Source organism: Octopus sinensis, linkage group LG2 (assembly GCF_006345805.1).
Source record: "Octopus sinensis linkage group LG2, ASM634580v1, whole genome shotgun sequence".
Lineage (NCBI taxonomy): Eukaryota > Metazoa > Mollusca > Cephalopoda > Octopoda > Octopodidae > Octopus > Octopus sinensis.
In genome coordinates this window covers 177807247-177832355 of record NC_042998.1, presented here as the reverse complement: position 1 = coordinate 177832355, position 25109 = coordinate 177807247, and the positions used below count along the sequence as shown (strand labels likewise).

The window sequence follows — 25109 nt, the reverse complement described above, 5'->3', positions numbered from 1 at the left end:
ATTGATACATATACATATGCATAAATGTATGTATCCACCACATTTTATAATTCAGTCTTGTTTCTGAATTATAATTCTTAACACTACCATCCCCCCACTCCTTCTGTCTGTCTGTCTGTCTGTTTATCCTCCTCTTTCCTTTACACTCTCTTCCCCTTCCCTCTCACAACTCAGCTTTCTCAATATGTCTCTCTCCCTCTCCACTTTTCCGTTTGCCATGACATTTCCAGAGCACGAGTAGATATAGAATAATTGGTAGTCGCTTACAACAAATTCTTTCCAAAGATGAGGGGAGGGGTAGAAATTGAAGTATATGAAGAATTTTTGCTAGAAATGCTTATGTAATAACAGGAGAAAATAAAACTGAAAAAACGAAAAGCTCCAGAACAGATAATCAAAGCCTTTTTACTCGTTGTAAAAAAGAAAAAAAAAAATCATTTTTATATTTTGAGTTGTGGAAAAAATGGTGAAGGCTGGCTAGTAGCACCGAGAGCATCTGGTCTGTGACCACGCCAGTTCTCGCGAGACTTGAGTGTAGTGATGGGGAAACAGCAAAATGGCGACTATTGATGGCTACGCGATAGACTAAAAGACAGAGGGACGTTTTAAAGAAAGAGAGAAGAAAAGAAACAAATTAATAAGAATTAACTGCAATATATCTCTAGCCATGGCAGACATTGATGTGGACATAACATCTCTTCCTGAAGATGTTCAAGAAAAACTTGCTGAATTGGATCTTGAACTATCGGAAGGTAGGTTAGAGAGACGTTGAAAAAAATTCCCCTCCTCCCTCGTTGTTGTTGTTCAGAATACAATTTATGTTACAGCAGTTTTAACACTGCAAATTATGTTACAGCAGTCTTCGTTTGGCATGAAGTCCAGGTGTCTCATATTATATATATATATTTATATATATATATATTTATATATATAGATATATATGTATATAATCTCATTTTACTTTCTTTTTAAGATTGTTGACTATTTATAATTTTCGCACTTAGTCATTTACAGTTGATTTTTAGGAGTTTGATCGTAATGAAAATAGGAATTCAGCAATCGGCGATGCTAAATGAATAATTATATATTTGTGAATTCGGTTTTCTGCGTGAAAATGTTTACCGTGAATATTTGCAGACATTACTGACATACATAAGACTAGGCTAAATATTCAACTTAAGATTTTCGTCTGCATATTCTGTCTTTCCCTTTTAAGATATTTCATCGGCTCATGTCGCACTAACACGACAATCATACATACATATATATATACACGCACATATATATGTGTGTGTGAAATAGTAATGATCTATGTTTGTAACTTTTTCTATATTAATTTTAAAAGTATCTATTCTTAATGTATGTGATAATATCTATTACATCTCAGCTATATTTTCTGTATATCAGAAACTCGTTTCTTCACTTCCTCCTTTTACTATAAAATTAAACACTCACAAAAACTAAATATATTCTCCTCACCACTATTAAATGAGATACATTCTGGATTTTCCGAATTTTTCATTATAATGATTATAATATAAAACAATAACGTTAATATATAATATCTCTCTCTCAAACAGAAACATTTAATAAATTGAGTGAGAAAATATCTTGTCGAAGAAGTGAGTCGCATTTGAATTCTGTTCAGTGAACATTTCCTATCACTCATATTCTCTCACACATTCACAAAAAGGGAAAAATTGGAATCATGTAGCTTAAGATATGATTCATTGACATTTTATGTCCGGTTTCTCCTCGAATAGAGCAGTTTGACTGAGGTGTGTGTTTGTGTGCGTGTGTGTGTATGATGTGTGTATGATGTATGTATGTGTATGGCCACATTAACTGTTAATAAAAGAGAGAATGGTTCTATTATTTCTCTTCTGAGAATAATTTCATCGCCAAAATGGTACCCCGGCTTCAGTGACGCCACATTTGTCTGAGTCTCATATGCATACATTTCTATTGAGTACATTTTCTCACAGTTCTGTATACCTCAACACACACACATAATATGCATACATCTATACATTACGCACACACACACATACATGTGTGTGTGTGTAAATATATATATATATATATATATATATATATATAAAGATATATATTATATATAAAGAGAGAGAGAGAGAAAACAGGAGAATAATGAATACATGTACAGTTTATACGTTTGAATGCGATGATTCATTGTGTTGCTACTCAGAGTTGGTCCGACGGTGATTCATTATCCTCGAACAAATACATATACACTCATAGTGCATACGATTTGGGAGAGTGCGTTAAGTTTATTACTAGGCACAGTGTGGACCATCAGAACGAGGACGGATTATCTCATTATACATACACACATATATATACATAGGACTGTATTATCATATATATATATATATGCCTTTACTGTATGTTTTGACGTTTAGACTGCAACTGTCATTGTAGTCAAGCTGAAATCTTCATTACTGAGCTTTTTTTCCTTCTCCCTTTGTCGCCACTTTCTTTACATCCAACACTACTTTTCTCTCCCCCTTTCTTTTTCATTAATTATTGCATTCGGTGTCATTTTATAGAACAGATTCTTTCGTTAAAATTCACCTTAGCTTCAGCCAGTTGAGCCTGAGTTTATTTTCGTCCATCAAATTCATATAGATACTTGCATATATGTATCGTCATCGTCGTAGGTGTCGTTTTACGTCCATTTTCCTCCCATGTTCGCATGGGTCAAACGGGATTTTTTGAGGCAGATTTCCTACTACTGGGTGCCCCTTTTGTCGCCAACACTCACTTGTTTCCAAGTAAGGTAATCCCCCCACCTACCAATCATGTTTCCATGGAAGATTGGAAACGAAGGACACTGCTTGCATGACGGTGATGCTCGTTTACAACTATCACGTGATGGCAAGACAAGGCGACTGTAACACACGCATGTATGCACATATACACTCATAGCAATATATATATATATATATTCTTTCAGTCAACCAAATTTATTTGTCCTGTGGCGAGAAGACATTTGCTCAAAGTGCCAACCAGTGAGGCTGTACTCGAAGCTGTGTAATTAAAAAATCTTTTAAAGCACAAAATCGCACTCGAACCTCTGTGTGTGTGTGTATATATATATATATATTATATATATATATATATAGTGACACACACACACATACTACATACATACACATGAACATAAATGCGTATTGTTATTAAGTGGATGTATTTGAGATTGATTCTTTTCTCATTATTTCACGTGCATTGGTTATAGATCTAATAAATTTCAAATTAGTTGTATAGCACTTGTAGCAAATACTTTAATTAGATGATTTAAGCTGCACCTTGTGAAGTTCAGTGTATACCTATATATATGTAGTTTCTATACAAAGGTAAATGTGTATATGCACACACACACATACATACACACACACGCACGCACATATATACATATATATATATATATATATATATATATATATATATATATATATACACACACATCTTTCGTTTACTTCCGCTTTTCTATGCATTAGTCACATAAATTTTGTTGAGGTAAGTTTTCTATATCTGCATACCCTGCATCTCACCACCCTATTCCTCTGAACAAACAAGTTAATATTCCCATTACATTTGCATACAAGATACAAACAAAGGTGCCATGCAGTAGGACTGAACTCGGGCCATGTGATTGAGAAGCAGGCTTATTAATCTTACGTTGATGCCTGCATCTGCTATATATATGCATTTATATATTTATGTATATCCGTGTGTGTGTGTATATATATACGCACACATATTCCTCTATACAAATAAACATGTATGCATATGAGTGTGTGTGTGTGTGTATGTAAATATATACATATATTCACATACATTTTCTTTGACTTAACAACCTTTCCAATCTTTCCCTTTCTAGTCTACACCTACAACTCTCCACACCTCTTTCCTTCAATGACTCTCACAGGATTCCTATCCACCCTAGTCTGTTGCTCCATCCCTGTCCCCTTTTCCTGCAGCTATCAACTCTATCTCTCTTTCTTGCAATTGCTCTCTCAAATTTTTACTTCAGCCTAGTCTGTTGCTCCTTTCCTGTTTCCTTTCCCCTAACACCTATCTATACTTAGTCCTTTATAATATTGGACAGCCCCCCCCCTCAACCATCCCTTGCACAACCCACCCTATCACCTTTTCAACTTTATCCTTCCTTTTTACTCAATCATGTCACTAATTCCTTCCTTCTCTTCTGTTCCCTACCATGGTTTTTCCTCTCACCACTCATTATCCTTCCACCTAGAATCATTGCTCACTTATTTTCCTGTTCTCCTTCAGTTATAGGGGCCACTTGATGCTTTTAACCTTACAAGATATGAAGCAGTCATCACTAATTCCAGTGTCACAGAATATATAGATATGTCAATTCATTTTAAAAGCTATTGCTGAGCTATGGGTGTCCAGCTCACTCAGCATGGTCTGTAGTTGATTTATGTTTTTAGCAATAAGTATATCAATTAGAGCTGTATGTGTAACTCACCATTGATGTTCATGCCATCTAACCTGTCAGTGTCTCTGATGACTATTTCTAGACATTTGGTGAAGAGCTTTGGCAAGATGGTGTCTCCTTCTCTGATGTCCTTCCCAGTTGGAACTCTTACTGGTGATGATAGCAGAGTTATATCAGTGGAGCATGTATAATTTGCATCCCTGAGCATACATCTTCGATGCTATCAAAGACCTTATCATAGTCAACAAAAGCAATGCACAGAAGTGGCTTGTACTCTTCCGTGTTAGAGTGAATATGTGACCCATTGTACTAGTTCTTACACAAACTTACTCGCTCCCTCAGCTGCAGGTCATCGTGATGTTTCAATAGTCTGGTGACTAAGAGCTTTGTAAACAGCTTGTAGAAGTGACAAGAGGCATATAGTTCAATAATTTCTTAAATCTTCTTTTGAAGCAAGATGGTATTTGACTCTTTTCACAGAGAGGGCATTTTATCCTCCTTCAGACAGTGATTGAAGCATAGAATAAGACTTCTCCCATAGCTCTTCAACACTGCACCTTAACATCTCTGTTGTTATGCTGCCTTTTCCCGGAACTTTGTCTGCTTTCATCATCTTGAAGGCTCTTTACATTTTCCTTGACCAGAATAGGCCTTAAAATGAATTGAATGAAAACAATGCACATGGTCTGAAAATATAGCTCAAGGCTAAATAGAGGTGGGAAGCAATGAAATTGAGAAGGTAAAGGCATATGTCTACTTAGAGTACACAATGAATATGTGCCAAAAAATGGATGCTGAAATCTTGAAGAGAATAAGGACAGGGTGAAAGGCATTCACCACAATAAAGGATGTGATCAGAGCAAAGCTGGACAAGGTCATATGTGCCAGACTATTCAATGGCATCATCCGATCTATGTGGACTCTTGCAAGGAAGGAAGAACATTCATTGGCTACAAAGCAAAGGGCTATGGAAAGATCTATACTAGGAATATGATTGTGAGGACATGTGAAATGAAAAAACTGGACAGAGTGGAATGAATGATGTGATCACAAAATACTTAAAGCACAAGTTCTGCTGGACCAGACATGTCACAAGGTTCACTGGCAATAGGTGAACGTGTGCAGTTGCCAAGTGGTATCTAAGAGATTGGAAAAGGCCACTATGATAACGGGAAACCAATTTAGTTTAACGATTTGGGCCAAGGTATAAAACAATGGTGCAGTCATGAAAGAATGGGAAGTGCATTGTGACCAGTGAATGTGTAATGATGTCTGATAGTCTGGTCAATACAGTGATATGTGCGTGCATGTATGTGTGTGTGTATATATATCACACACACACACACACACACACAAATATACAATATATACATATATCTGTGCATGATATGTATATTTATATATATATATATCTACACTTATCTATCTGTTTATATGGATATGTGTATATATATTATATACATAGACATATGTAAATATACATCTACAATACATCTCTGCATTATATGTATATTTATATATATATCTACACATATCTGTTTATATGGATATGTGTATATGTACACACACACACACACCACACACACACACACATAAATATACAATATATACATATATCTGTGCATGATATGTATATTTATATATATATATATCTACACTTATCTATCTGTTTATATGGATATGTGTATATATATTATATACATAGACATATGTAAATATACATCTACAATACATCTCTGCATTATATGTATATTTATATATATATCTACACATATCTGTTTATATGGATATGTGTATATGTACACACACACACACACACACATGTCCATTTTATATTCTACTTTTCCATACTTGGCATTTTTCAGCATAAATTTGTTTAGGTAGGTTGCACTTTCTGTCATAAACATTTATCTGTTTTTCATGGCTGCACATGTTTCATGTGCATGCATACACACACACACATATATGCAGGGCCTTTTTGGTTTCCTTAAACCAGATCCATTTACAGGGCTCTTCTTCTGTGGATCAGGTTTGTAGTTAAAGACACTATCCCCAAATGTTGTGCAGTGTGACTGAATATGAAACCGAGTGGTTGGGAAGTGAACTTCTGAAATCACACATCCATGCCTGATTCTATATCATCATTATTGGCTGTGTGGTTAAGAAGCTTGCTTCCCAACCATGTAGTTCTGGGTTGAGTTCCACAGTACAACACCTTGGGCAAGTATCTTCCACTTTAACAATGGGCCAATAAAAGCCTTGTGAATGGATTTGGAAGATGGAAACTAATAAAAGCCCATTGTGTGTATTTGTGTGTGTGGTTGAGAAGGTTGACCATAGAAAATTTGCTTCAATATGCTATGTGACTCCTGCAAATATGCAAAAGTGGGCATTAAATGATGAGGATGATGATAATGTATGTGTGTCTATGTATTTATACACACACATATCTATGTGTGTGTCTCCACTTGGTATCATGTGATGCTGTAAACATGGATCATCCTTATACAAATGGTGTCGTTTGTTTTCAGTTACTTGTGAGAAACATCTTGCCAGGGGGAAATATTATCTTGGAAACAGGTGAGGATTGGTGACAGGAAGGACATCAACTTCATTGAACTCCATTCAGAGCTATGCAACCATAGTAAAATAGACAATAAACAATGAGGAGGAGGATTTTCAAAACTTGCATGGGTCAGATGAAATTTGATGAGACAGATTTTTCTAAGGCAGGATGCCCTTTCTGTTATTAACCCTCATCTGTTTCCAAGCAGGTAATATTTCCTCCAGGCCAGACATGTTTTCAAAGAAGATTGGAAATAAAGGATACTGCTTGACAATAATACTCATATATAACTATTGCTTGCCATCAAGGCAAAGAAACACAAGCAACCAAGCACACATTCATATATACATGTGTGTGTGCATACACACACACACACACAAATACAGCAGGCGTCTTGAAAATTCTTTATCAATAAATCAACTTCAGAGGTTTGGGTGAGCCAGTGGTTATTATAGAAGACATTTGTCCAAGGTGCCATGCAGTTGGACTGAAGTTGAAGCCACATAGCTGGAAAGTGAACTTTTTCAGTTCATGGACATGCCTGTCCATGCACCATATACCTATGTGTATGTGTTTATGTATGTGTATATGATTGTATGTATGTGTATATGTGAATGTATTTATATATATATATGTATACATAAACCAATTATGAAGGCAGGAAAAGCTCCTGGACCATCAAACACTAATACCAAAATGCTTATTGTACAGCCTAGCTTCCTGCATAGTCAATCAGTTGTACAGGCAGATGTCATATCCAATGACTGGTGTTGTAGCATTATAATCAATTGTTACAAATGTAAAGATGTCTTAGTGAGAGATAATATCAGAGGTATCTGATAGTTACTGGACCAGGTTGTACAAGTTACTGAAGGAGGGATAAATTATTTAGATAAAGACTAGAGGAAGTGCCTTTCAGTTTTTTGTCAGGGAAAGTTGCTACAGATGCCCTGTCCTTAAGTAGGAAAATAAACAGGATCTTGCTTACATCAGGGAAATGACCTTGCTTCATATGTAGAAAAGGGGTAGGTAAAAATCTCCTATGGTATATCCAATGCAAATTGTGGACTCATAAGTGGCGCAATGGTGTCACTAGCTGGTTAATGGAGAAAACAGACTTTGTATGTGACAGATGCGCTGAAGCAATAACCATTCAGAAGAGTACACATGTAACAAATTTTTTCAAATGCTCAGATGGATCCCTAAAAGTAGTAGATACCTTCTGTTACTTAGGTGACCTAATTAGCAGTGAAAGAAGTTGTTCTGAAAGTATAGATGCTAGAATAAGAAAATACTGGAAAAAGTGCAGAGAGCTATTACCTCTATTGGTAACAGAAAGTATTTTTTTCTGAGAATTGTATGATACTTTTGTATAAACAGCAGTTACATGGTAGTGAACATGGACCATGAATGCAAGGATTAGAAAGTAATGAAACTAGAATGTTCTGATGAACCTGTTAAGTCAGTGTGCATGAATAACAAAGTGCAGATATGTTGAGAAAATCTTTGAGCATAAGAAGAGTGACATGTAGAGTGCAAGAAAGAAGTCTGCTGGTATGATATGTTTATAGATGAGAACAGTTGCATAAAGAAGTGTTAATTATCACTTAAGGTGGATGGAACTTATGGAAGACAGAGACCCTGATAAACATAGGATGAAATGGTGAAGGCTGATCTCAGGATCTTGAATCTCTTGGAGATGACAAAAGACTAGCATGACTGGTGATGTGTACTTCTCTAGGAGACTTGCCCAATTGGCAAGACTAAGTCCTGGAAATACTGTATGGTCATATTTATGCACAGCTGGGCCTCTTGCCCAATTTCCTCTTTCAGACACCATCACCCATCACCTCTGTAGCATTTCACTAGATATCCATCCTTATATTGTCCTCTCCACCCACATTTCACATTTATTATCCTCTGAGCCACCATATCATCTCCTTTCCACCACCATATATCTCTCACTCTCCTCACACTGTACCTGCCTCTCTTCCCCACCACTCTGGCATCCTACCCAACCACATGTCATCTCTCTCTTTCACTCATCTTTTCCTGTCTACTGTATCAACATTACTGCTCTTCACCCCACCTCCTTTGCATCCATTGGAGCTTATCCACCATTTACTACATCCATTCCTCAACACTTCTTTTTCGTTATATTCACATCCCCTTACTGATTCCCATCTCTCACCCTCACATATAAGCTTACAACCTTTAACTGCCCACACTACTCACTTCTACTCACCTTATACCTTGAGGGTCTACTCAGATACCTCATCACCACTATTTTCATCTTTTCTCAACTCTATCCTGATTCACCCCCACTCCTTCTAAAGTGTGAATATCCATGCAGTTCCTCTATTGCAAGAAATGGTCTGTTCTGGCCCCTTCCCTCTTATAGTAATCCCTCATTTCCTAGCATAGAGTTGCCTCTCTTGGGATTTGTAGTCTTGCATGCTGCGCAGTGACTTCAATAGTGATGTTAGCATGAAAAATGCACCAAGGACATGTTGTGAAGTGATTTGCATTAGGGAAAGCATCCAGCCATTGAATCTATGCCAAAGTAGACAATGGAGCATGATGCTGTCTTTGGATCTACTGGATCTTGTCAAACCATCCAACCTATGCCAGCATAGAATTTGGACTTTTAATTGTGATGATATATTTATATGTAAACAAGTGCATGTGTGTGTATAAATATATATATGTGTGTATACACACACACATGTATATCATCATCATCATACGTTTATCTTCCATGCTGACATGGGTTGGATTGATGAATATGATATCTCAATGTACAAGAAAATTAATATGTGAGAATAGGGATAGAGGATTGGGAAAGATGGGTGTTTAAGTTTGTGAGAGTGTGAAAGGAGAATGACAGATGGTTAGAGATGGGGATAAAAGTGGGTACAGTGAATGGTGATCAAGGGTGAAGGAGGGTCAATATGAATATCAGTTTGTGGGAGAAGGTGAAGAAAATGAGTGTGTGTCAGGATGGAAGAGGTGATAAGTGGTAGTACAAAACATGAAGAGATGGTGGAGAGCTGCTGTATAATAAATCCATAGACTGATGGGGAGATTGTATGAAGAGTTGGAGAGAGAGAGGGATCCACACTGGCAGATTAGGTCAGAGGTATGTAGGGGTGGATATAGTGAGTGATGAACAAAGGTGGTAGAAAAGGGTATCGTAGGCAGATATCAGAAGGTATTCAAAATGATAACAGATGTGAGAGGGTGTTAAGGATGAGGTATGGCAGTCATTTGGAGAAGGTTTGTTTAGCAGAAAATAAAATAGAAAGGGATGGTATTGAGAATACAGACTGAGTGATGAAGTCAAGTGGTTCCAAAAAGAGATGACAGATAACACAAAGGGGATGAGATATGCGCATTAGTGCTCTCATGTAATTACAGCAGCTGAGTTACTAGTGTTGTAGTTAGAAGAGCGATGGTGGACTGGATATTAAAGAGAGGAGTTGTGGGAAAGGTTTGACAGAGACAGAGTGGGTGTAGTAGTATAGACATTAGGATATACTTTTAGGACATCATTTTTACAAGATGTACAGGTTTTCTTGATCATAGCGTTTCACTAATCATTTTGGTCTTTGGTCATCACCTCTGTAAGGCTCAACATTATGAGGTTATCCTCATTGTTTTATCCCATGTCTTCCTGGGTCTCTCAGTTCTGTAGGTTTCATCTGTAATTGGCACTTCTTTATGCAGTTTCTCTTGTCCACTATCTTCACATGACCATACCAGCACTCAAAATTGTTTATGCCCGATTTTTCTCTCATGTTTGCACTTTGTCATCCAAAGTGCACACTGATATTGTACATCCAACAGAGCATGCTTGCTTCATTACTTTCTTGTCTGTTGAAGCTGTCTGCATTCATGGCCCATGTTTCACTATTTTGTTACCAGCAGAGGTAATATCTCTGTGAACTTTATACAGCTGGTTCTTATTCTCAGAATATCTCTACTATCAATTAGATCACCAAGGTAACAAAAGCTATTTATTACCTCTAGGAATCCTCAGATCACTTGAGAAAATCTATTTTCCCCAATGTTCCCAGCTTTATTACAAAGTTCTTAGAATTTTTAGTCAGTAGTAATCACATATAGCACTGTTTCATTCTTTTTAGAAGTTGTCAGCATTATTTAACTTGTGACATTATTTTACAAAGTGAGATGTTTCATTAAAGATGAAAACAATTACAATCTGAAGGAAATCCATGGAATGTGTTTCTTATTTTTTTCTTTTCTTCATAGAATGTTAGTTGTTTAAGAATAACTGTTTTCAAAGGAATTCTACCTTGTGAAAATGTCTTATGGCAACCAGTAATTTCATGTGCTACAAACAACTCTGCAAACCATTTTTCGATATATTCTTTGAGGTGTAGACAATTGATTCAAGCTGTTGTTTCTTAGTGCTCCTTCGTTTATGAAGTCAAACCGGCATTTATTCATTAACACATGTGCTTTAACTGTCATTAACAGTTTAAAATAGATTCTTGTGAAATCACAGCTGGAATTTTTCAAGTATATGTGGTTTTCCTAGTGATGGTAGCTATTACAAGGGAGATAATCATTTCTTCATAATGTAGGATTAGAAATTAAGGAATTACAAAGTTAAAGATACACAGAATTCACATATTTTTCTTTGTTGTGTCTTTCAATTCATGCCTATACATTTGTATATGAATATACACACACACATGTGACAGAAGTAAATGGACACCCTTATAATCATTAAAATTTATTTAAATCTGAAATTATACATTCAAATTATTTATTAATTGTTATAATGTGAATATTTAATATTTAGTAGACATACCCTTTGCATTTTTCAATGCAAGGATTCTATTAGGCATGTTACCAATCAGATGACGAATATTCTCTTGTGGAATTTCTTACCAAGTTTCGTACAGTAATCTCAAGATTTGGCTTTGAAGATGCTTTCTTGTTCTTTTTATGAAGTGTCCTGTCCATTATATCCCAGAGGTATTCAGTAGGTTTCATATCTGGTGACTGGCTTGGCCATGGAAGCTTTTTAATGTTCTTCTCATCCAACAAATCTTGGGTCATTTTAGCCATGTGACAAAGTACAGTGAATCTTTAATCTTTTCAGCACTGGATAAGATCGGAGGGAGTCCTTTCTGCTGTATGGACAATTATTTATGAGTTTATGTTCCCTCACATTCCATCAGCTCTGATCAGCCATTTCTCCAAATTGCTCCCTAGACCATCACAGAATAAATAGCTGCCATGTTTTGTTGTTGGCTGCAATCTTCACATCAAATATTTGATCACAGTCACCAGACCCATACTCAACCACTGTCAGGAAATATAGCAAATCTGGATTCATCAGAGAATTTGACAGTGTCCCAAAATGCTAGTGGCCTCTCCATCATCTCACTGGCCCAATCTTTTCTCCGTTTGATGTTGGCTAGTTGAAGATGTGGCTTCCTTCTTGCTGCTCTGCTATAGTAACCAAGTTTGTGGAGATACCTGACAGCTGTTCTGGGACTGACATCACTTGTTCTGCTATGTCAGAAGACTTGCAATGAGGATTATCCTCTGCACTTCTCTTAACAAAGAGAAGGGTCCTGCCAGATCTGGATGCGGTGATGTGGACTCCTTCCCCTCACTGGTGAATTGCACAATCACTCTATTAACTGTAGAAAGTGGGATCCCAAGGTTTTCTGCAATTTTATGCTGACTATATCCACCTTCAGAATGACCAGCAATATGGCCTCTTTGAAATTCAGACAGTTCCTTTTGTTCATGGCATGGTCAAACAATCGTGTATAGAACCTAAAACATAAAAATGTCAATTAATAAAAAAAAATATAAACCTTTACAAATTAGAATAAACATAAAGCGATGTTTTATGGAGTGTATATTTACTTCTGTCATGTCTGTGTATACATACACATTTATACATATATGTGTATATATAATTTACATATATAGTTATGTATATGTATATCCATGCCAACAGTCAAACAAATTTTAATTCAGCACCATCAAATCTGGTAACTCTCATGGAAAGGCTGTCACTACTATAGTGTTAGTCCTCCTCTAATCTGCAACAACACTCCGTTCTGCCATGTGGAGTAGCAAATGCAATGAATTGATGCCACTAAATAAACCATACCACAGTCTCCAGACATAGGGTCAACAACTGCCTGCCAACATCCTGACACTGGAGCTCGACACCCCTGTGGCTTGCTGGATCCTGTAAAACCATTGAGCCTATGCAAGCATGGAAAACAGATGTTAAATGCTGCTGCTGATTATATATATATATATATGTATATCCATCTACATATATATGTACTAGCAGTATCGCCCGGCGTTGCTCGGGTTTGTAAGGGAAATAACTATAAAGCATTTTTAGAGAGTTATAGCCAAAAAATGGAAAAAAAATAATGGTAAATTTTTTTTTAGTTAAAAAGGTCGAGTTGCGTTCCCTAGACAGTCTGTGGTTTGTGTTTCTGATTCTCGACCCCATGTCGAATTTATCGATTTTTTTCAGAACTGGGGGAACTTTTCAAAATTTTCGCTGCGTTAGTTTTGAATTATGACATTGGGCTATGTGTGTATCAAGTTTCATCAGAATCGGTTGAAAGCCGTGGTCAGGGTGAGGGTACAACCTAACAGACACACAGAAACACACACAGACAAACTGCCGTTTATATATAGAGAGATATGTGTGTGTGATGCTGCTTAAGTAGTTGTATGCTGGCAACCTTTACTTGCCTTTTTGACTCATGACACCATACTCTTTCTGGCATGTTATCTTCCATATACGCTCCTCCCCTTCCTCCCCCGCCTCATCATCATCATAACTATTTTTTCTCTGCACCACTTTACCCACCCATGCATATAGTGTGGGATAGCGCTACACCCCCTCCTGCATAAGTTTTCCCACTGTCTTATAACTCACTTTCATTTATTAACCCCTTGACGCTACTCTTTGCTTCCCTTCTCTTAACCTCTTCCCTAACAGTGTCATTTGTCTCTTTTGTTTCTTAATAATAAACCTATGTAATTCCAATAAGAACTGTCTTGGACCCTTGCAAACTTCAACCAATATTAACGTGGCAGGTAATCTGATGCAATCCATCACTGGGTCTTCCTACTGAACCCATTCCATTACCCTGTTGTTCTCTCCCCACACTTCTTCACACTAACCCCTGACATTACCCTTTCCTTCCTCTCTCCTCTGCACTCCATTTCAACACTATTCCTTTGGTTATTCTCTCCATTACTATTCTCTAAGAATAAATCTGTTATTTTCCATCCAAGCTGCAAGGTGACTCCCCAGTGCTTATGTCACAAAAAGCACCCCGTACACTCTATTCAGTAATTGATCCAAACTGCAACAATGCAGGACTCATTAGTTATGCTGAAAACATGACAACCTCTATAGTGCTGGTGCTATGAAAAATGTACCCAATACCCTCTGTAAAGTTGTTGGTGTTAGGAAAGTAAAACAAAAACAGACATTGGATGAGAGCCCATTGAATCCTGTCAAACTGTTTTCCATACTGGTTTTGAAAGTGGACATAAACTGATGATATATATACATGTATGTATATCATCATCATCTTTAGTGCTTTAATGTTCACTTTTTCGTGCTTGCAAGGGTTGGAGAGATTATGTTGAGGTAAATTTTCTATGGACTGATGCCCTTCATGTCACCAACTCACCTGCTCCCAAACAAGGTAATTTTTCCCCCTGGCTAGACATATTTTTACAAAATATTAGAAATGAATGATGCTGCTTGTATGACATTCGTTTACAACTATTATATAATGTCAAGACAAAGAGACACAAGCATACACTCACAAAGATACAGACATGCATATATTTATAGATACATACATATATATATATATATACACACACCTGTGCATACACACACCTGTGCATACACACACAAAAAGCTTTTTTTCCAGTTTCTGTCTACTAAATCCACTCACTAGGCTTACTTTGGCCCAGGGTTATAGTAGAAGACACTTGCCCAAGGTACCATGCAGTTAGACTGGACCTGAAACAATGTGGTTGAGAAGCAAATTTCTCAGCCACACCTGCACCTGATGTTTGTGTATTATTTATATATATATATATATATATATATATATATATAATCACACACACTCATACCATGCATTGAGTAAGAAATCAACAAAATTGCTCCCCTCCCTTATTGGTCTGCTGTAATTATATTGCTCTCTGTTCCTCCTCTGTGTGTGTCTGTAGAAACAGATTGAAGTTGTAGTTAGTATTTTTTATCTGATGTACATCTTTTATATATATATATATATATACACACCACACACACACACACACACACATACATATATATAGATATAGCGTGTGTGCGTGCGCGCGCGCTTTCAGCACGTAGTGTGTGTAATAAGGCTGCTGATTATAAGCCTGACTCATCCTTTAATGTGCTCACACACATATGCACGCACATAAAAATAATATAATAATAAAACAGTTTCTCTTTATCTTACGATGGAATTAGTTATTTGAGGTGTTGTAAAAACGAATTTATTTTAAAGAAAAGGGGAGATGCTAATGCCAGTGACAATATTTTGTGACAACAGATACGTTACTACACGAAACAATGCGATATCGTGCGTGAGTGGTTTGTGTGTGTGTATGTATATATATATATATATATATATATATATATATATATATAGTGGACACATGACGTAATGAAAAACAATAAAAAGTGCATGGTGGAACCCACCAAGCTCTTGCTTTTATCATCCTTGGCATAAACACGGTGAAATTGTCTATATCATTCGCCTTCTAGAAGACACACGCCTAAAATCTACAGTGGTATTGGCACGTCTGGATTCTTCTTACTGGAAATTTCGACATTATGTAGTCCAGGCCTGCTGCTGCTGTTGTCTTTGCTAGACTTGTCTTCTGTAGCTTCTGCATCCGGGATTTCTTTCATTATTTGTATGTGTGTGCTTATATATATATATATCTATCTATCTATATATATATATAATATACGTATGTCTGTATGTATGCATGTGTGCACATAATATATCCATAGATACACGCGCACACACATTGGCTGGCATATTGGTTTCTACACGTACAAAAGCATTTTCCATATTTGTAAACTGAAACAGAATCTCTATAATATTATAAAGCATAAATTTATTTGTACATTTCCATCTCTCATCACTATATATACACATATACACACACACGTGTATATATGTGTGTGTCTATACGCGCACACACACATACACAATAATGCCTAGGTTTTTTTGTTCACTGTTGTTAGTTGTTCAATCAATAATGTATGTTGTGTATGTTTGCAATACCAGAACCGATAGTGGTTGTAAATAACTAGTGTGTGTGTCTGTGTTAGTGCATGCGTGTATGTACAAACAAGCTTTATGTAAGACAAAGAAAAGTAGTAGTGCATGAGGGATGGAGCTAGCTTCACTGCATAAGATTTTTAAATGAACAAATATGAATGAAGATATATGTGTCTACTTCTCTCTCTCTCTAAATACAGCAAAACTATCTCTTGTCAGTCTGCCTTTCTACTTCTTTCTTTCTATCTCTCTCATTCATTCATTCCTAACTCTTAACTATGTGTGAAGGGGTACGGGACGACATCGATGTTTGTCGCTTGCGCATCTTGATAGGTATTTCTGTTCCAGACATATTTTAATAATCTAATGATGCAAATAGGAGGAAGGGGAAGTAGTAATAGTAGTAGTAATAGCAGCAGCAGTAGTAGTAGTAGTATTTCTGACTTTGGCGATAGGCCCAGATAGTCGATTGCATTGACCCAGTATGACTTACATGTGAGATTTGAACTTGGAATGTAACTGAATACTGCAAAGCATTTTTACGAAGTACACAACTCTTTCTGCCTCTCATCCACCCCAATGATAATAATAATAATAATAATGATAATTTCTGCATAGGCACAAAAGCCATAAATTTGGGAAGTGAAGATGTAATCGATTAAATCAACTTCAATACTTAAGTGGCATTTTTTTTATTGACTCCACCCCCCAAAATTGGCCCCAGTAGGGTTTGAACAGAGAATGTAAAGAGATACTAATAGATGCAGAATATAGAATAAAGATAAATACTGTAAAGCATTTAGTCAACTGACAGCTTTAATAATAATAATAATGATGATGATATCAATTTTTGGCACAAGGCCAGCAATTTCGAGGAAGTAGGTAAATTGATTACATCAATCCCAGTACTCAAATGCTTCTTGTTTTATATACCCAAAAGGATGAAAGGTAATGTTGACCTCGGTGGTGTTTGAACTCAGAACATGAAGATGGTTGAAATATTGCTAATCATTTTGCCCAATGTGCTAACGATTCTGCCAGCTGCCACCTAATAATAATAATAATAATAATCTTTTCTACTATAAGCACAAGGCCTGAAATTTGAGGGGAAGGGGCTAGTTGATTACATTGCCACCAGTGTTCAACTAGTACTCATTTAATTGACCTGAAAGGATGTAAGGCAAACTCGACCTCGGTGGCGTTTGAACTCAGAATGTAAAGATGGACAAAATGCTGCTAATCATTTTGCCCAGTGTGCTAACGATTCTGCCAGCTGCTACATAATAATAATAATAATCCTTTCTTCCTAAGACACAAGGCCAGAAATTTGGTGGGATGGGACTAGTCGATTATATTGACCCCCCCCCCCAGTATTTCACTGTTACTTAATTTATCTACCCCAGAAGGCTGAAAGGCAAAGTGGACCTTGGTGGAATCTGAACACAGAACGCAAAGACAGACGAAATGCCACTAAGCTTTTTGGCCGGCATGCTTATGATTCTGCCAGCTGCTGCCTGATAATAATAATAGTTTCTAATTTAGGCACAAAGCCAATGGTTTCTAACGTTGGCACAAAGCTGCAAATCTTTTGCAGGGTAGTAATTGATTTACCCAACCCCAGAATTTGAGAGCTACTTGTTATTATTAGTGAAAGGTAAAATTGAACTTGCTGAAATTTGAACTCACAACCTAAAGAGAAATAACTAAAAACTGCAAGGTATTTTTTTCCACAGATTTTTCCAACAATAATAATAATAATAATAAAATCGTCATTAATAATAATTTTATAATTAAATAATAATGATGAGAATAATGATAGTAACATTTCAAATAAAATCAGAACAATATGTAGTCTAGAACCATAAAGTAACACCTACAATGATGATAATAATAGAAATTTCGTTTTGATGAAGCAATTAATTTGATAAAGAAATCAACCCTGATATATTGTTTATTTCATTTTCTTCAAATGTATAAAGAATGGAAGTTGATACTGATGTAATATGAACTCAAATCAGTAAAGTATTTTAATAGGCAACGTAGAGCATCGCAGCACATATCTACAATAAACTCCCACCATGATGACAATAGTAGCAGTAAATAATGAAGCACCAAAAATGCCGGTTGCATTACATCAGCAGAACTGCTGTTTTGGAGATTTTTTATTGTTCCTTTTTAGAATGTTTTAGCTTGTGTGCATGATTGTGTGCATTTACATGTATGTATGTGTATGTACACACACACACACTCTCTCTCTCTCTCTCATGCACACACATGCACTCTCTCTGTCTCTTGCTCTCAGACACGAAAACCATGCATGTATTTGCATGGATGATGTATCTATGCATATGTACATCTATGTATTGTGTATACATGTGTACTTGGATGTATATTTTTGTATATCTGCATAGATAATATGTGTATTTGTAAGTATATCGAAATGATTAGCTTGGTCAAAAGAAAGGTAGGCGAATGTTTAGCAGGAGCAGGGTAGATGCTCTTCAGTGTATGATCCAAAATACTCTTAGGATTTGATTAGTGTCAAACACTTTCACAGACTGAGTGGCAGAGAAAGACTTCTCAGACTAATTGCTTAAGTGGATGAGTTTGAGTGTAAATTTTGGAGAGTAGGGCGTAAAGAGTGTCTGCCTGGTCCAGGAACTGCTAGTATGTGATGATACTTGAAAATCAGTAGAAGGAAGTGCATGCATTAAGTATAGGCTGTGTGTCAAAAGTATAGTGAGTGAAAGCATCAAATTGAGTGTGTATGAGTGGAGAGCAAGATAATGAGTGAGACTGGATGCAAAATGGAGAGAGAGTATAAGTGAAAAAGATGGCGTGAGATACACAAAAAAGGCTGTATGAAAGAGTTTACTGTAAGGGTTGGGAGATAGGGAGAGAGAGAGAGGGGAGAAAGAGAATATATTTGTGTGTAAATTGAAAGTCTTTTGCATCATCCTGTTTTAATAAATTCAGTTTTGTTAATATAATCCTATATCTGTTTCTCTGCTAACGAACCTCGGCACGTGGCTGGTGTTAACCAACCAAATGTATTTTTAACCATGAGAAAGCTAAGGGACTTTTCAGTCTCTCCCATGAAATTTTTCCATTTTCATTTTGAAATTGTGCTATATGTAGCATCTGAAGTTAATCTTTCAATGACTTTCTTTTTGCTATAACATGTTCCATGTAAAACAAAGACGGTTTAAAATAACACTCACACTCACTCATTTTCTCTCTCTTCCTCTTTCATTCCCTCCCTCCTTCCCCTCTCTTTCTACCATTCATTTGTAGTTATTCTGAACTGAGTCCATAGCTTTGTGAGTCTTTGCTGTATTTGTGGTTTGGATAAGATTAACAATGAATACTGACTAAAAGAAAATTGAAATTTGTGAAACACCCCAAAACATGATTCAGGTGTTGGTTTGAAAGTACTATATATTTAAAAGCTAGTATGACTAATACATACACACACATGTGTGTGTGTGTATGTATATATATATATATATATATATATATATATATATATATATGGTTTAATGTTCAACCTGTCAACAAGGTTTTACATATATTGGTGTATGTGTGTTTAATGGAAATGATATAGAAGATTATGTTTAGAATGTTTGTGTGCATGCTTATGAGCACACACGCATACACATTAGTGTCTTTTTACCTCTGTATACTCCATTCAGTTAGCCTAACCAGCTGTCAAAAAGATACCATTTCTACCTCATCGTTGAGTGGTTAACATCATAAAGAATATTCTACTTATGAGAAACATAACTATTTGCAACACCATCCAACCCACTATCATTTCTCTGAAATGGATGTAATATCTGTAAGTTAAAAATGTATGTATAATAGATACATGGTTGTAGTGATGGTAAATCAATTCCCCGTATATATTCTGCTGGTGATATCACATGAGGTATGAGGTGTGCTGCCATAGATCGGAGTGTTGCTATACGGCAGTGTATTAGTACACATTTGTGTTAATGGCTCAACGGAAAATATTTAACTAATCATATATATGGTGCTGTGTGATTCCAGCAATTTCATTTGGAAGAAATCTGACAAATACCACTGGGGCCCGTCAACTTGACAATGAACCATCAGTCTCTCACAATTCATGCATGTGTCTAGTATATATGAGCAGTAACAGCAGCAGCAAATATGGTGCATGTTAGTTGCAGACAGGAGAAAACAGCTGATAAATGAATGACATACGTTGATTGGGATAGTGGTGATGGTGGTAGTCTCTAGTAAATTGTTCTGTTCTTCACAGCTTCGTGTGTGTATATATATGAGTATAAATTATATATGTATTATATGTATATATATGTTTATGTTCATATATAAATTATGTGTGTGCGTATAAACTCATAGATGTATATGTGTGCATCTTTATATGTATGTATATATATATATATGTTTATGTGTGTATTCAATGACTAATTTCAATGACCAGTTAGCCCATATGTATTTTTAAAATATAGTTACTATTAAGAATGTGACCAGAATGCTTTTCAAAATGTCAATTTGAATTAATTATAAAATCTTACTTTTTAGATAGTTATCAAATGTGTTTGTGTGTACATCTCAAATAGGTCATATAGAACGAGTATATTTTTGTTTAGCTTAAACAAAGGACTATTTTTTAAATGATCCCCTCTTCCCATTGTAGAAATTTTCCTCTTTGTAAAGTATCTCCTGGAAATTTTGCTGTTTGGTTCCACTATGCAACAATATTCTCTCTCTCTCTGTCTCTCTTTTCAATGAATGACTAGAATAAACACTCCAACCCTTGTCTAACAATTAAAATCAGAAATTCTCCCCATTGTTTTCCATGTCATCTTGTTCTGCAGCTACGTTTAGCTACAGGCTGTGATTGCTTTGCATGTATTTATTTATTTTTTATCTTGGAAAAAATACAAGTGTGTAACATGATTTTAAGTACTGTATTGATAATTTTTCATTTTTGTTAAAAATGGAACAAAATAAAGATGATGACGAACACACTCAAGTCATTACATATATGCTTAGACACAGACGCATGTACACACACACACACACACACATTTCATGTATGAGTAAAATGAATTTTACAACTTCCTTAACATAACCCTGTCTGTGTCATTTTCAACTATATGATCTTTATCTGCTATTCATTTAGCAAGACATTTTCACCACATTCCAGCCTTTGATGAAGTGGCATCTCAGTTGCCGGTTGAGATTGAAGTTACATAGCATTTTGTTTAGGTAGTCTGTGCTTTCATTATGATGGGTACTCCTCTGAATGCTAAAATAGAAATGTATAGCAATATGTTGAAGCTTACTTTATGCTTGTACTGAAAATAATTTCCTTCTCAAGGCAGATTTCTCTATTTCTTGAGTTGTAGATCAGACTTATTTTTGATGTACATTTTTCTTCTTTTTTTTTAATATAGTGAAAGAAAATCCATCAGAGCTGGAATATACTTTATTATAACAGAATCTATTTTTGTTATATGATTACTTTTAACTGTATTTCTTTAAAATTAAGCCACAAAGCTGATGTATGATTTAAATTTCAGTATTATGCCCAGCTATTGTCTGTTAGATGAGTTGGCACCTTCAATTTATTGATTATCATCTCAGATGACTTCAACTATTTTCTTCCCAAATACACTGTTACATATTCTGTAACATAATCATGATTGAAAAATTTATTCTTGCTGTCTGTTAGATTACAATTCTTGACAACTGTTTCCATTCAGTGTGGATACAAATGTGCATTTGTATTTTCTCTTTAACATAATCTGCTGAATTTGTTTAGTGTCACCTGTAATATATCTATTTGTCTAATCTATCCATGTGGGAAGTAAATGTTAAAACTGATATTCATGGCTTGGTGTGCATAAAGAAAATATCTATTTTTAGCATAAATTGTTTGAAGTTATGTTCGCCCTCACAATAATTTGGATGCACACAGATCTTAATAAAAACTATAAAGTTATTGGTCTAATTCTTGTTCAAAATATTATTTAAAAGTGTGATATTTAAAAAATTTGTGTCATAAATTGTCCATGATTTTCTGTTGAATATCAATGTGACAGAAAGCATGACAAATTAATATATTAGTTTAGCAACCAGGAAATTAGACAATTATACAGATCTATATGTTGCTCTAAACATGTAATATAGTAAATTATTGTTATCACTTACAAGTTTAAATCTACAAAACTACTTTCTGATTTGAGATTATGAGGTAAACAATTTGATCTTTTACTTAACTGAATTTATATTGAGGTTATCTATGCTGTATAATATATGACAGTTTAGTTAACTGTGTAGTGTATAATGTAAATTAACTTCCTTCAGTTGCTTATTTCGAGGACTCAATTGGTATGATAAGCGTGTAATTTAGTTTTTCTTCAAAGAAAACAAGATTGAGTAAAAGAAGTGTATGCTAGAATGATCACCTATCTGATAATGCTGCTAGGTGATTCAAAAGCCTTGAAGTCAAATATTTAGAAAAGTTAGTTAAAATCTGTGATAGACTGTCTCATACAGGTGTCTTTTTACTAGTCTCTGAAACTGCTAATAAATATGAGCCATATGAACTGGCATGTTTAGAAAAGAGAATTAATTTTAAGGGAATTCTCAATGTAGAAGATCTCTTTTTTAACTTGTTCTCTGTTATTAATGTAATTTAGCTGTTGAATTAAGATGCTGGATTGCTGCTCACAAGGTGGAGTTAAAAGCTTACTACAAAGCAGTCAGTCTGCTTGCTATCCTAGTTGAAAGTGAATGTTAGTCCTACCATGCAATTTAGTGATTAATAGTAAGAAGGACATCTCACTTGTTAAAAAGCAAATATAAAGAAGGAAGTAAAACATCAACTTTACTCATAATTCCTAATGAAAGTATTCAAGTTAGGAAAAAGGATGGATTCCACACTTATTAAGCTAGTAATGATAACTGTAAATGGTTTATGTGAATATCACTTGGACCTGTTTGTTAGATCTAAAATAATAAAAATAATTGTAAATGTGTTATGAAGAATATTGTCTTTGTTTTTTTTTTTTATAATTGCAACTGGAAAAGTACAGATCCCTCCCTTCCTGTGATTGATGCAATTAATAATTAATTTAAACTTCTGTCAGCTAATGCCTGTAAGGTATGTGTGGTTATGTATTATAGAATTGTAGATGTAAAGAGAAAGAATTAAGAAAAGAATTTATGAGTTTTGGGGATGATAAGACAGAGTAGAGATAAAAAGCAGAACAAACATCAGGCTTGGGTCAAGGTGGTTTGTAGCTTACAAGTTCAGTTGGAAACATAATAATAATAAAACAGATGATACAGTTTATCAACAGGCAGTTGTAGGTGAATAAAAATATACTTATCAGATAGTTGATTTTTTAAAGATTTTTTTTATGCAACAGCCAAAAATAAAATGGATGGAATAATGTGTATTTTCATACAGTAGTTTCAAAATATTATGAAAGAGTATAATTTAGAATTGGAAAGTGAAGGAAGTTATTTTATTTGGGTATTATTACATATATTTTAATTATAGCACAAAGCCACAAATTCTTTGGTTGGATACAGTGAATTAAAATCATTTGTTTGCTTTTTAAATCAAATTATTTAAAAATTTGTTTAGTAGTTAACATTTCTCTTGAATGTGCAAGTTGATGGCTGCGAGAATACATGGGCAGGGTGGGGAATTTATGGGATGATATTTGTGGGTGAGAAATGCAGGGTCTGCAAGTGGACATGGGTGATAAGAGGAGAGTTGGGTCTGTATGGAGGTGGTATGAGACCAGTCAGTTTTAAGGAGTTGTAGCCACTATAGTTGAGGTATGAAATGCAGAGAAATGTGACTGCACATCTGTGAGTCAGAGACTGAAGTGTGTTGGTGAGCACTGCATGAAGATGTCAGTTATATTTTCTCTCATAATTAAACTAGCATACCCATGTTGTAAAAAATGCTGACAGTTTTATTAATGATAGAAAATGATACATCAAAACAGTGAGAGAAACCATTGATAAATGTCAGCAATCAAGTAAATATATGTACATGCACAGAATTGAAGCACTTCAACAGGTACAGTTACGATGTCTCAGTTGAAAATATTATTGCCTACGTAATATATATGTTTGTATATATGTATATATATGTGTGTTCGTTTAACGTGAGCGATATTTCCCACAGAGCGAACGCCGAGACGGCGGCGGCGGCAGCGACGACGGAGGGCAGCGGTTGTGGAGGGACGTAGAGGACGTGGACGGGACGAGGGGGCCCTCGCCGTGTCGTCGTTGTTGTTCCTACTACTGCTCCTACTCCTCTGCTTCCGCTCGTCGGCGGGCTCCCTCCACGATTCATCGTCGTCGGCCGCGCGATTCGGGGCGGCGCAACAGCGCTTCGCAACAATATATATATATATATATATATATATAATATATATATATATATTATATATATATATATATATATATAGATAAATGTGTAATAGTGTCTGTCTGTTTGTGTGTTTGGGGTTACACTAACTCTCCCATACTGTCCAATCAGTTTTAATGAGTTTTGGCTCATAGGTAGATCACATGCCCTGAAGTCCAAATAAGGACAGAATTTTTTGAAAACTCGATAATGCTCTGTTGGCATCAATTTTTGTGAGCTGAATCGGGCGTTTGAATGGTAAGTGCC

General features: G+C 35.6%; 1 protein-coding gene across 15 annotated transcripts in view; it reads left to right on the top strand.

Annotated features, from left to right (window-relative positions):
• Nucleotides 1-228: 228 nt before the first annotated feature.
• The window catches only part of LOC115232477 (disco-interacting protein 2 homolog A), a 262193-nt gene continuing 237312 nt past the window's right edge, over nucleotides 229-25109 (top strand). For 8 of the 15 annotated variants that reach the window (XM_029802373.2, XM_029802369.2, XM_029802372.2 and 5 more), the window contains exon 1: nucleotides 230-752. In XM_029802373.2, coding sequence (XP_029658233.1) covers nucleotides 668-752 — 85 coding nt within the window. In that variant the 5' untranslated portion in view covers nucleotides 230-667. Of the gene's footprint in view, nucleotides 753-25109 lie in introns of all 15 variants that reach the window. The other 7 variants (XM_029802370.2, XM_029802375.2, XM_029802363.2 and 4 more) reach the window with 1 other exon arrangement.